The 12,039-nt window shown below is 44.6% G+C and overlaps 1 protein-coding gene across 5 annotated transcripts in view; it reads left to right on the plus strand.

Moving 5' to 3' along the window:
* Positions 1-3,930: 3,930 nt before the first annotated feature.
* Positions 3,931-12,039, plus strand: part of C2cd5 (C2 calcium dependent domain containing 5) — a 92,351-nt gene continuing 84,242 nt past the window's right edge. For 3 of the 5 annotated variants that reach the window (XM_050135254.1, XM_050135247.1, XM_050135248.1), the window contains exons 1-2: positions 3,931-4,114; positions 4,255-4,373. In XM_050135254.1, the coding sequence (XP_049991211.1) occupies positions 4,284-4,373 (90 nt within the window). In that variant the 5' untranslated portion in view covers positions 3,931-4,114; positions 4,255-4,283. The remainder of the gene's footprint in view (positions 4,115-4,254; positions 4,374-12,039) is intronic. The other 2 variants (XM_050135250.1, XM_050135251.1) reach the window with 1 other exon arrangement.

The following is a 12,039-nucleotide window of genomic DNA, read 5'->3' on the forward strand; positions in this document are numbered from 1 at the left end:
AGTGGGCACTTAGTGCTATGAACTTTCCTCTTAGCACTGCTTTCATCGTGTCCCATAGGTTTGAGTATGCTGTCTCTTTATTTTCATTAAATTCAAGGAAGACTTTAATTTCCTTCTTAATTTCTTCCTTCACCCAGGTGTGGTTCAGTAGTTGATTGTTCAGTTTCCAGGAGTTTGTCGGCTTTCGGGGCAGCATTGTTGTTGCCTTCTAACTTTAATCCGTGGTGATCTGATAAGACACAGGTGGACACTGATATTCTTTTGTATCTGTGGAGGTTTCCTTTGTTTCCGAGTATATGGTCAATTTTTGAGGAGGTTCCATGAGCTGCAGAGAAGACACGTGTGAGAGACCTTCGGGAATCATACCCACCTTTATTGGCTCTGAGGCCCTGGGAAACCACTGTCGCTGTGCAAACTAGTACCAGCCTGGCACTGCGGCACACACCCGCTACCCCAGTGTCGGGGGCTGAGCTGGAAGGACAGCTGCGTATTTAGTCAGCCTGTGTTAAACAGTGAATTCTAGGGTGGCTTGGACTAGTGTGAACCTCTGTCTCGAAAACCAAACAAACAGAGACTATTTTTCTGTAACAAGCTGGTTCTCGGTTGGCAAGATGGTCCAGTTGGTTGGTAAAAGTGCCTGCGGCCAAGCCTAATGAGCCAAATCTGTCCCTGGGATGCGGATGCACGTGGTGGCAGAAGAGAACCGACTTCCAAAAGTTGGTCTCTGGCCTCCACACGTGGCTGTGGCATGCACATGCCCACATACATACCTATATAGACACAAAAATAAATAAGCACATGTTTGATCATTTTTTTAAATGATGGCTCCATTCCTAACCCTACAGAAGATCAAAGCCGAAGTCTGACAATTCTTACAGGATTTCAGTGAAACTTCAAAGCTGTTAAGTTCTGAACCTGGTGTCTAACGCACAGGAAACACTCAGGATACACACCAGCTTGCGTTTAAAAACTAATCTGCAAAAGCAGGGCAGCCTATGAAGCTGAAGCTGCTAATCAGAGGTCATCTCATGATTTATTTGTCAGGAAAGTAAGCACCATTCCCAGCATTAATTAAAACAAACGACCACAATTACTAGGAACCGGTTAAGCTGAACCCAGGCTTGATTCCACTGAAAGTCTCCAGGAAGCATCTTAATTATAATCTCCTGTTGATGATGCCTCGGGCAGCAGGTATGCACAAGGGCTTTGCGGTCCTCTAATTAGGAGGCTGGGCCTGCTAACCTCTAATTGAGTCATTTGCAAATAGTTTCTTCATCACAACATCTTGAATTCTGTGAATTATGCCCCATTAAAAACTATTGCTAAACTTCATTTTTCTTGTACTTTCCTGTACATCTTTTTGATTTGTTGTTGTTTGTGGTTCTGTGGCTTGAACCCAAAGCCCCTGTGGTGCTAGGCAAGTGCTTGGCCACTGAGCTACATTCCCCGGGAGTCTTTCGTCCCCCTCTTTCTGAGATGGTCTCACTCTGTAGCTCAGGTTGGCCCTGAAGTCTCAGCAATCCTCCTTTGCTTTTGCATTTTCAAAAGGGAACTGGTAACAAGGCAATATCTTTCCATTAGAAAAGCCATCTCAATCGTTCCATCCGAACAATAAAAAGGCTCTTGTCTTTGACCACCATTGCTGGCGGGCATCTGTCAAACTGAAGGACATTTGTGAATTTTTTTTCTTGTGGGGAGGGAGCTGGAGGCAGGACAGACAATGTCTCACTATGTAGTTTTGACAGGCCTGGAGCTCACTATGTAGACCAGGCTGGCTTTGGACTCTCAGAGATCTGCTTTTTCTTGCCTCCCCGGCGCTGGGATTAAAGACATGTGCCACCATTCTTAGATCTTCCTAACCTGAGCAAGGCAAAAGGGATTTCAATGTAAGTACACCTTTCCCAAAGATCTGAGACAGAGGTTTGATCTCTGTGTACACAAAGGATGAAGTTCAGGTTGTGTGAGGACACTGAAAAAGGTCAGCTAGTTGGCAAAGCAGTGCAGGTTTGTGCGAAATGTCATCCACAATGAATAAGGACAACAGAAAAGACCAATGGTATGAATGTCCACGTGGGAATTTACCCCATCAAGGTGTTTGTCATCAGACTTAAAACTGGACAAAAAAATGACCAAAAGGTTCTAGAGCAGAAAGCCAAATCTCACCAAACTGGAAGGGAAAAGGACACACAGGAAGAAACAGTTGAGAAGATTCTGTAAGAGCAATCTCACACATAGATTTCATCAAATGCTGGTTAGATGAAGGGAAACAACAATATAAAGAACCCTGGTTCTTGCACATGGTGGACCTTGGAGTTTGGCAAAAACATTAAAAAAAAAAAAGCCAGTGTTGAGAAAAAAAGCAATCAGTGGTTCCAAGGTAATTATGTGAGATTGTGTTCTTTTTTGTTATATTCTAATGGATTGATGCTCTCTAGGCCAAAATTCTGCAACAATGTATCTTTTAGAATTTTTTCTTTCTTTTGAGCATGCTGTTTTCTTTTTCTTTGGAAGAATTCAGCATCCCTCATGGGCAAATTCCTTCTCCAGGAGGACTTTTTCTGAAAAGATGTTTCTGGTTCATTAGTGCTTGGAGCAATTTTTCTATCCTGTTTTAGTATTTTTGAAGTTAAAACGATCATGCTGATATCTTCATTTAGGAATTTTCCATTCCTAATAAATTCAGTGCTATAATTTTCCCACTGGCATTTTAAATGTTGATTTTTGGTATTTGCTATGGAGTACATTGGGAATGCTGGGTTTTGCCACATGGAATGGAGTGATCTCGTTCCATCCTGTGTGTGTACCTCAACCGCAATCTTTTTCTGATAGTCTGAAGCGGTGTAGAATCCTCCACTTTTGTGAGGTCAGTGCTAATCGGGCTCATTTCTTCTACTACGTTAACTCTTCCAGGCTCATCACCTGCAGACTTTTAGCCAGCCCTGTAGGCCTCCCCTTTATGCTTGTAAATGCGTAATAATTAGATTGCTGGGTATGCCTGGGCAAGACCATCATCCCAGCACCTGGGACAATGCCGCAGGAAGACTGCCACGAGTTCAAAGCCAGCCTGGGCTGCATACCAAAGAAGAGGTCAATCAGGATTATATACCACAGGAAAGACTTTGTCTCAACAAACAAAATTCATACTAAGGTAAATAAGGAAGGCTCTTCGATTCGAGTCTAAGTGATATCTGTGTCCCAGGACAAGGTACAAAAGCCTATGACTGAAACAAGTCTTTCAGGAAATACTTATTCACTATCTGAGAAGCGTGTGTGTGTGTGTGTGTGTGTGTGTGTGTGTGTGTGTGTAATCTTTTTCTTGGTTTTTCGAGACAGGGTTTCTTCATGTTGCCTTGGCGCCTGGAACTCGCGCTGTAGATCATAGACCAGGCTGGCATCGAACTGATAGATCCGCCTGCCTCTGCCTCCCAATTGGTGGTGGAACTAAAGGCGTGCCTTTTTTTTTTTTTTTCTCCAGTCGCCCAGGCTGGCTAAGAACTCGAAGTAATCCTCCTGCTTTAGCCTTCCAAGCTCTGGGTTGACAGGTGTGCCCCAACCCACGGTTTTAAACTGAAGATTCACAGAAAACCACCACGCGCACTTGCAGCCCTTCCTGGTGGCCGTCATAGGAAACACTAACAGCAGATTCCTCTAGCAGGTTCGGCTGCAGCAGTCTGTCCCGTAGCGTGCAAAGCGCGGCGTGGTAGTCACCAACGCCAGATCCCAAAGCGCTGGCTTTGGCGGCAAGCGTCGCACACCCACCCAAACGGAGGCTGGGTGGATGATGCAGGGCTCGGCCGGTTTACCTGCTCCCCAGATCAGCCCCGCCCTCTCCTCGGGCCCCGGCGAATTCAAATCGGCCCCGCAGAAGGGGCAGAAAACCGAGTCATCGATCGCCCCCGCCCCGCCCCGCCCCGCCGGCCGCCATTTTTGGCAGGGTGGGAGGAGAAAGGCGGGGAGGCGCGGCGCCGGCTCCGCGGGATGCCGACCGGACTTGGCGGCTGAAGGCAGCACGCCGGGGCCAAGGCAGCACGGCTGGCCGGCGCCGTTCCTCCGGGTGCTCCTCCGGAATGAGACCTCGGCGCCCGCGCGGGACGACTCGGTTCCTTCTCAGAGCGTGAGTGCGGCGCGCGCGCCCGCCGCTGTCAGTTGGCGCGCGCTCCCGTCGCTCCCCCCCGGCGCGCTCCCGTCACCCCCCCCAACCCCCCACCGCTCCCGGCGCTGGCTCGGCGCAGACGCGCTTGTTTGTTTCTGCAGGAATCCTAGGAGAGGCCGGAGCCGCGGCGATGCCGGGGAAGCTGAAGGTGAAAATCGTGGCCGGTCGCCATTTGCCGGTGATGGACCGTGCCAGTGACCTGACGGATGCCTTCGTGGAGGTTGGTGCCTGGTCCTGTCCCCCGAGAGCGCGGGGCACCGAGCCTGCCCTGCCCGCCGTCCCCGGCTCCGTGGAGGGGATGCCCACCCGTCCCCAGCCCGTGGGATGTGGCCCGGGACACGACCCTGGGGTCAGAGCGCCTCCCGGCCACCTGCCAGTCCGAGGCGTGGCCGCGGAGACGTTTGCTCGTTCGCTCGCAAGACCTCGTTTATGAGTCGGAGGTTAAGAGCCATGGCTGCAGCGTGTCCACGCAGCCAACCCTAAGGACACAGCCGCAGTCCTACGGTGCGGCGACACCCAGCCCTTTCCCCAACACTGTCTGAATCAGCCTTGCGAGTCACACAACAGTGGCACTTTTATCTGCTCTTGTGTCGACTGGTTGGGAGGTGAGCTGTCTCAGGGTAATTTATTGCCTTGAGGTAGGAAGTCAGTTAAGTGCCATGGATTTCAATTGCAAAATTGCTTTTTAAACCCAATGATTAGTTTAAAAGTCATGCAAATTAGCGTGAGCCTACGGCCTGGAAATTAATGAGCAGAACCTGAAAGAAGCCAAGGAGAGATTATAATAAAAGTTGTCGTGATGAGGCAGACCATAGAGCAATAATCATTTGAGCTATTAATGTTTAGGGTTCAAAGGTATATGGCAGTATACGTCTCAATATAAAATATTCTTAAAGGTTCTAGAACCTAATTAGCTTCAGTACACCTCTTTTTTTTATGGCAGTTGTTAAGCTCAATTTCATTTTCATTGAAGAAAGTCCATTTGCTCTTGGGTCAGATGCTCACAGATGTAGAGATAACTGAAGTTAGTATTAGGCCGAATGACCCGCATAGCTGATATTAATAACTAATAGCTAACATGTATCAGGTTCATTATTGTCACATTTGTGCTATGTACTTTTAAGTTCTTAGTTCTTAGAACTAAGTGTTCTAGTTCTAAGTGCTAGAAGTGTTACCCCGTATTATAGGGTTAGGCAGCTGAGGCCTAGGGGTGGTGATAAGGGCCCTGGTATTACTGACCTTGTTAATCTCCACAGCCTAGGGGCAGTCTTCTCTACTCTGCTGTTCTGTCTCCAGGCAGGATGGTGAATGTTACATTTGCATGAGGGAACTTACTCTGTAGCAGACGTAGAGAGGTAGAGAAGAGTTCCTAAGGGAGTGACTGACTGTTGAGCCGAGCATTGAGGAACACCCAGAATGTTTTCAGGCAAAAGAAACAGCAAAGGCACAGAAGGTGGTACATGGCTTGTTAAGGACGCCATTTTAGTGTAAGGTACCCACCCTTGGAGGAGAATGTGTGTACTGAGCGTAAACCAGGGGAGGGTTTTCAGCAGAAAGATTTTTTTTTTTTAAATTAGGTTACCCACAGGATGGCCTGAACGGGTATAATACTTATTTTACTCAGAGTTTCATTAAATTATCCAGGCTTACCTTGACATTAAAGTCCTGTCTCAAGCCAGGACTTAATAATGCTCATGCCCTGGACGCAGAGGTAGGTGGATCTCTTACCTTTGAGGTCAGTGTAGTCTACACAGTTCCAAGGCCAGCTAGGGATACACATTGAGATCCTATTTCAAAAATTAATAAAAAATTAAACATAAAAATAAACGCTTTCTCCCTCAGTCCTCTGAGTAGCTGGAGTCTGATTGTCGTTGGCCAGGCCTGTGCTATTTTGGGTCTAGCTGATTATGTATGATGATCTCGACGAAGGATTTGATTTCTGATTTTAAGGAACTTTTATGTTGGTGACTAAGACAGACATTTAAAAATAAAGAACTTACTAAGCTTGTAGTACAAGTTAGGGAAGCTTGTTGAAGTGCCGCAGGAGAGTACAGCAGAGGGTGGTGAGGGCGTCAGTTCCAGCGGAGTCACAGAGCCAGCCAGGAGACACCTGTCGGATGGAAGCCTCAGCTCTGAGACTGCGGTTTGTGTGTGTAGCAGGGTGAGGAGGCAGAAGAAGCTGTGGGAGACTGGCGTGTTGTGGGAATGAAGGAGTAGGCAGACATCTTAGTGAAAAAAGGGAGAGCGTGTGTGGCACATGGGGGGTGTCAAGTGGCTGAAGGTACACGGGCGTGGTTAAGATTTGAGTTTTGTCAAGTCAGTGGGAAACTTACTAAATGGCACTTTATTTGCAGTGTGTTGTATGCAATGGAGAGTTTACTGTAGTTCACATCACAGGCCCACAGGGTGGATTTGGTAATGGAAAGAAGTGAATGAATTTCAGATCTATTTTGGAAGTAGATTAGAGTGTTTGTTGGTAGTTTGGAGCCAGGGGCCAAGCAAAGGAGAAGTAAGGCAATTCCTTGCTTTCTGGAGTAGCCAGGCTGTTTTCTGGAACTCTGCAGGGGGATATAGATGGAGTGAGGAGACAGTCCTTCTGGGCACGGTAGGCTTGAGATGTCTTTTAACAGCATTTATCAAAGAGGAAACTGGATTTGTGGCTGTGACAGTCAAAAGGGCAGAGTGAGTTAGGAGTGAGGCCAGCATTGCTCCATGCTGGGAGATCAAGCACTCTTTATTATTTTCTTGCTTAAGCTGTGGATTAAAAGTACTTCAGTCCATGTTACCCACACCCCTTTTAATAAAATGTATTTTGCTTTTGTTTGTTTGTTCGTTTATTTTTGAGGCAAGATTTCTTTGTGTAGCCTGGCTGTCCTGGAACTCACACTGTAGAATACTGGCTTGGAACTCTGGGATTCACCTGCCTCTGCCTCCTGAGTGCTGGGGTTAAAGGCGTGCATCATCACACTTGGCCTTTTTAAACTATTGTTCGTGTATATGGTGTGTATGTGTTTGTATTGGTGTGCACACGCTACAGCCTGAGTATAGAGGTCAGAGAACAGTTTTTGGAAATTGGTTGTCTCCTGTTGGTTTCAGGGATCACATTCAGGTTGTTAGGCTGTGTGACAAGGCCTTTCCCTGCTGAGCTATGTAGCTGACCCTGTATCACATATTTTGAAGTCTGTCTTTAGACATACTAATAGAAAATATAGTTTATCTGTGCTTATAATAAAATGAGCACCGGGCTCAAACAGTGTGACAGGGTTTTGTTTGTGTGTGTTATTTCAGTATTGAAGTACTTGCTTATAAATGTAGGAGGAGGAGGAGATGGGAACTAATCAGACTGAGTCATTGGCTAGTTATTGAGCTCTGGTGGATATCAGACACTGTAGTGGGCGCCAGTGATATAGTGATAAATGCAGCAAGAATTTCTTTGGTTATAGCCTGCACCTTTTGGTAGGTAGAGGTAATTTGTATGCAATATAATTAAATAGTGTTCTAGATGGTGAGAAAATTGATCTGGGAGTGTCTGTTGTGGATAAAATCACATGAATAAAAATATCACATAGACAGTTGTAGGGGCTGGAGAGATGGCACAGCGGTTAATATCACTCAGTCATCTTTCAGAGGACCCTGGTTCATTTCCCAGCACACATATGGCCATTCACTATGGCCTAACTGCACTTCCAGAGAATCTGATATCCTCTCCGACCCCCACAGACACCAGACATGCATATGGTACACAGACATCCATGCAGACAAAACACCCATGCATATAAGTAAAAATTTAAAAAAAAACCCAAAACCTTCCCACAAAACTTTGATCTATAAAACTAACTTAGGGTCTAGGTAGATTTCCTTTGAGACAAGGTCTTACTATGTAGCCCAGGCTGGCTCAGTCTCCAGATCTCCAAGTGCTGGGTTTACAGGCTTATGCTGCCTTGCTTTGGATTGTTAGTCTTGTGACTTGACTATTGGGTTATTCAGCAACCATAACAAGGGAGAAATCACTGCGGGGAGTCTTTCATTGCTGGACAACCCAGTGTTTCTTCTTATGTACTGTCTCGGATTTCCCTGAACAAGGCTAAAACTTTCCCAGACTTGGGCTAGTGAGGTGGATGGTTCAGCAGGTAGTGGTGCCTGCAGCTGAGTCCAGTCTGCAAACCTGTATGGTGGAGGGAGAGAAATGACTTCCTGAAGTTGTCCTCTGACCTTCATAGGTGCCTGTGCACACACAAACATATACATGCACATAAATAAGTCTCTGACCACCACTTAGGGGCTGGCCCTGTCCTCTAACCAAGTGGGATGTATCTGCCCTTGGAAAAACTTTACATTGAAGATGGGGCCATTTGAAAGACTGGTGTGGTGGTGCATGTCTTTCCCCCAGAAGCAGAACCAGGTGGATCTCTGAGTTTATGGCCAGCAGGGTCTACATAGGGAGTTCCATGTCAGCCAGAGCTATATAGTGAGGCTGTCTCAAAAAAACAAGTCCTATGAGTAGGAGGATAAGGGGAAGGGAACTGTTAACGAGTGTGGGAAAAAATAAGGAAAATAATGAGTGATGTTTTAGGTTGGAGAAGTTTCTAGAAAGAGGAAACCTTCAGTTTTAAAAAATAATTATTTTATTTTATATGTACGAGTGTTTTGCCTGCATGTATATATGTGCACCACATGCATGACTGGTGTCCAAGGAGGTCAGAAGAGAGCGTCAGTCCTCTGGAACTGGAGTTTGAGACAGCTTTGAGTTGCCATGTAGGTACTGGGAATCAAACCCAGGTCCTCTGCAAGAGCAGCTGATACTCCTAATCCCGGAACCTTCTTTGCAGCCCAACCCTCAAGTGTTAACACCTGGAAGCAATAAAGAAAACATGGAAATGTTTAGATTGGTCAGTGTGGAAATCGTTACTGATCTTACTTGTGAAGTTGAAGCTCACAGTCTAAGGACTTCCTGAGAATTAGGATGCTTGGAGTGAGAAAGTAGCACAAATTGGCAGCTTTTGCAAGAAAGATGACTTTGAAGAGAGGAGAGTAATCTGTGGTCCTTAAGGTGTGGATAGCTTTTAGCAATTAAGGAAATGAGATTCTAGGACATATTTGTCTAATAGGAATAATCCAGCAGCAGGAGAAAATCAGAGCAGGAGAAGGAGGATAAGGATTACAGTTAAAGGGATAAGTTATGCGATGTAGGCTGTAAGCAAGATGGGCTCATAAGGAAGGGAGGTAACGGAACCTAGGTGTCTAGCTCCTAATGAGAAACCCACCTCCTTCATGCCTTCCTGCCTTGCCAGTGTTAGGCTGTCGATGTGCACTGTCACACTTGGCGAGCTATGAGAACCTTTGCTGTGCTTCTGGAGGACAGGTGAATGTCCATAGGTGCACAGAAAGTATTTGATGTGCTTCTGGAGGACAGGTGAATGTCCATAGGTGCACAGAAAGTATTTGATGTGCTTCTGGAGGACAGGTGAATGTCCATAGGTGCATAGAAAAGTATTTTTTCAGTGAATAGGACAACCTTGGTGAAGGCGAAGCCAGGTATAGAACATACGTAATTGAAAAAAGAGTCGGTGTTGAAGAGATAGGGAAATAAATCCTGCTTGGCAAAAGGAGTTCAGATTGCTAAGCAGTCTTGAAGTTAGTGCACAAAGTCTGTTTAGCAGTGCTCTCCGCTTGCTTGCTCTCTGCTAGTTCCTGCTGACCCGCTGAGCTGCCAACTAGGGCTCCAGTGTGCCTGGATCTCCCACCACTTGTCTTATACTTTAGGAGGCACTAATATTTACTTCCACATAGGTTTTATCAGCTGTATTTATTACTGCAATTTATACAAATCTTATATAAATTGATAAAAATGTTTAAAAGTTAATGCTATATAAAAATTATAGAAATAGTTACTGGTAATTGCTCTTGAATTAGGAGAAGAAAGGTTAAAAAAATAAAATTCTTTGTTCATATTAAAATGTAAATTAAGATTTAAAAATATTACAACCAGCTTTGAATTGTGCCACCACATAAATATAAACTAGATCATAGACCCTGTCGGTGTAGTTAATGCGGAAACTGATGTTAAACTGTAAAAAGTAGACCTGTATTTAAGAGGCATTACCTGTAAAGACAATTACATTTTTACATTTCATTGTAAAATTCATGCAACATGTAATCAAAAAGATATAGTGTGTGTTTGTGTGTTGTACACGTGCATGGTGCACATGGGGAGGTCAAGGATCTCTTTTCTCTCACCCTCGGTTCTGGGAATGAAGCTCAGGTAGTCAGGCTTGCAATTCATTTTTTCCTACTGACCTGAAGATTTTAGTGATTCTGTGAACTAACCAGATTTGGTCCAAGTTTTTCTGGCTGAAGGAGTTGCTACTCTTGAGCAGTGATGTTGCTCGGGGGTGAAGTGTGCAAGACCCTCTGTCTAACGCCACTGCAGGCAAATCCAGAAATGTCTTTCTGTGGAATCTCTAGGAGGAGTAAGACAAGGGGGTTTGTTATTGTTTTTTACAAAGGAAGTTTTAATAAATAGATCTTCATATTAATGTTCATGGTACAGATTGGCTAAACCGTACTGTCATTTTGTGTTCATCCAAGAGTCTGAAGGAGCAAGGAGAAGAAAATAAATAAATAAATAGTGTTTATTTTCCATCATACCAGGTGTTTTCATGGGTCATATGTAATCATGAAATGACCCTGTACCTCTCGTTTTTAGAGGAAAGGCAGATTTGAACAGATGAGTGGCTTCAGTAGAAATCGCTCTACTTCACTGTAGGCCTCAGAGTGAAAATCCCTGCTGCTCTAAAGGCAGTTGTAAGATGTTCATTTAATTGCCACATAATAAAATCTCCTTTGAGGAATTGTGCTTTTCACTAGAAGGGGCTCACACAATAACCACATATGGTCTAACTTTTGTCTTTGTTTGTAAATGGAAGTGTGGATATTGTAGATTTTTAAGTTGTGTTGAGTGGGCAATTGACAAAAGATAGAATATCAACACAGCTACTGCTGTGGAGAAAAGAGGGCTGAGAAGTTAAAATATTGTGTGCTCTCTTTGCCAGAATCCTTAAATATATTTGATATTTGAGTGGATATATAATTCTAGCAAACCTTTGACTTCAAACATAGAAGTTTTAGGTAAAATAAACAACAATTTGTCTAAAATACTTAAAAGCACATTTCTTTGAATACCATGGTGCTATGATTAGACCAGGCCTACATAAACGGGGGACAGAAACAAAAGCTGAAAGTGCAGTTAGAGCTGGCAGTGGCTACCACCTGCAATCCCAGTCCCAAGTAGAAGCCATGGGCTGTGTGTTTTCTACATATTGTTTGTAAATGCCTTCCATTAGTTAAAAACATTTGAATGCTTTAACCAATATTAAAAACTGTCAGGTGAACTGTTTCTGCTTTTAAAGGGTATCTCATTACCTATTGTTAATTAGAAGTTGCCTCTTTATAGCTGTAAATAAGAATTAAAAAAATCTTATAACTTGATATATTAATGCTTTTTTAAAGCATTTCCTTAGGGGTGTATTACAATGCCAGTTGTTAGACTGTAGTAGGAGCTGCGGGTCACTTCCTGCCTCCCAGCTCCCAGCCACCGGCTAGCTTTATACCCAAAATAACAACACACAAACTGTATTCATATAAACACTGCTTGGCCCATTTCTATTAATGTGTGTAGCACCACGAGGTGGTAACTTAACAGGAAGATTCTAGCCTACGTCCATCTGGGGTCAGAGCTTCATCCCGTCTGCCCTGGAGAGGAGCAGCATGGCGTCTGCCTAATTTCTCTTCTTCCCAGCATTCTGTTCTGTTTACTCCACCCACCTATGTTCTAACCTATCAGGCCAAGCCGTTTCTTTATTAATTAACCAATGAAATCAACAGAT

The sequence above is a fragment of the Alexandromys fortis genome, unplaced genomic scaffold (genome assembly GCF_014885135.2).
Source record: "Alexandromys fortis isolate MF-2015 unplaced genomic scaffold, M_Fortis_MF-2015_v1.1 scaffold_21, whole genome shotgun sequence".
Lineage (NCBI taxonomy): Eukaryota > Metazoa > Chordata > Mammalia > Rodentia > Cricetidae > Alexandromys > Alexandromys fortis.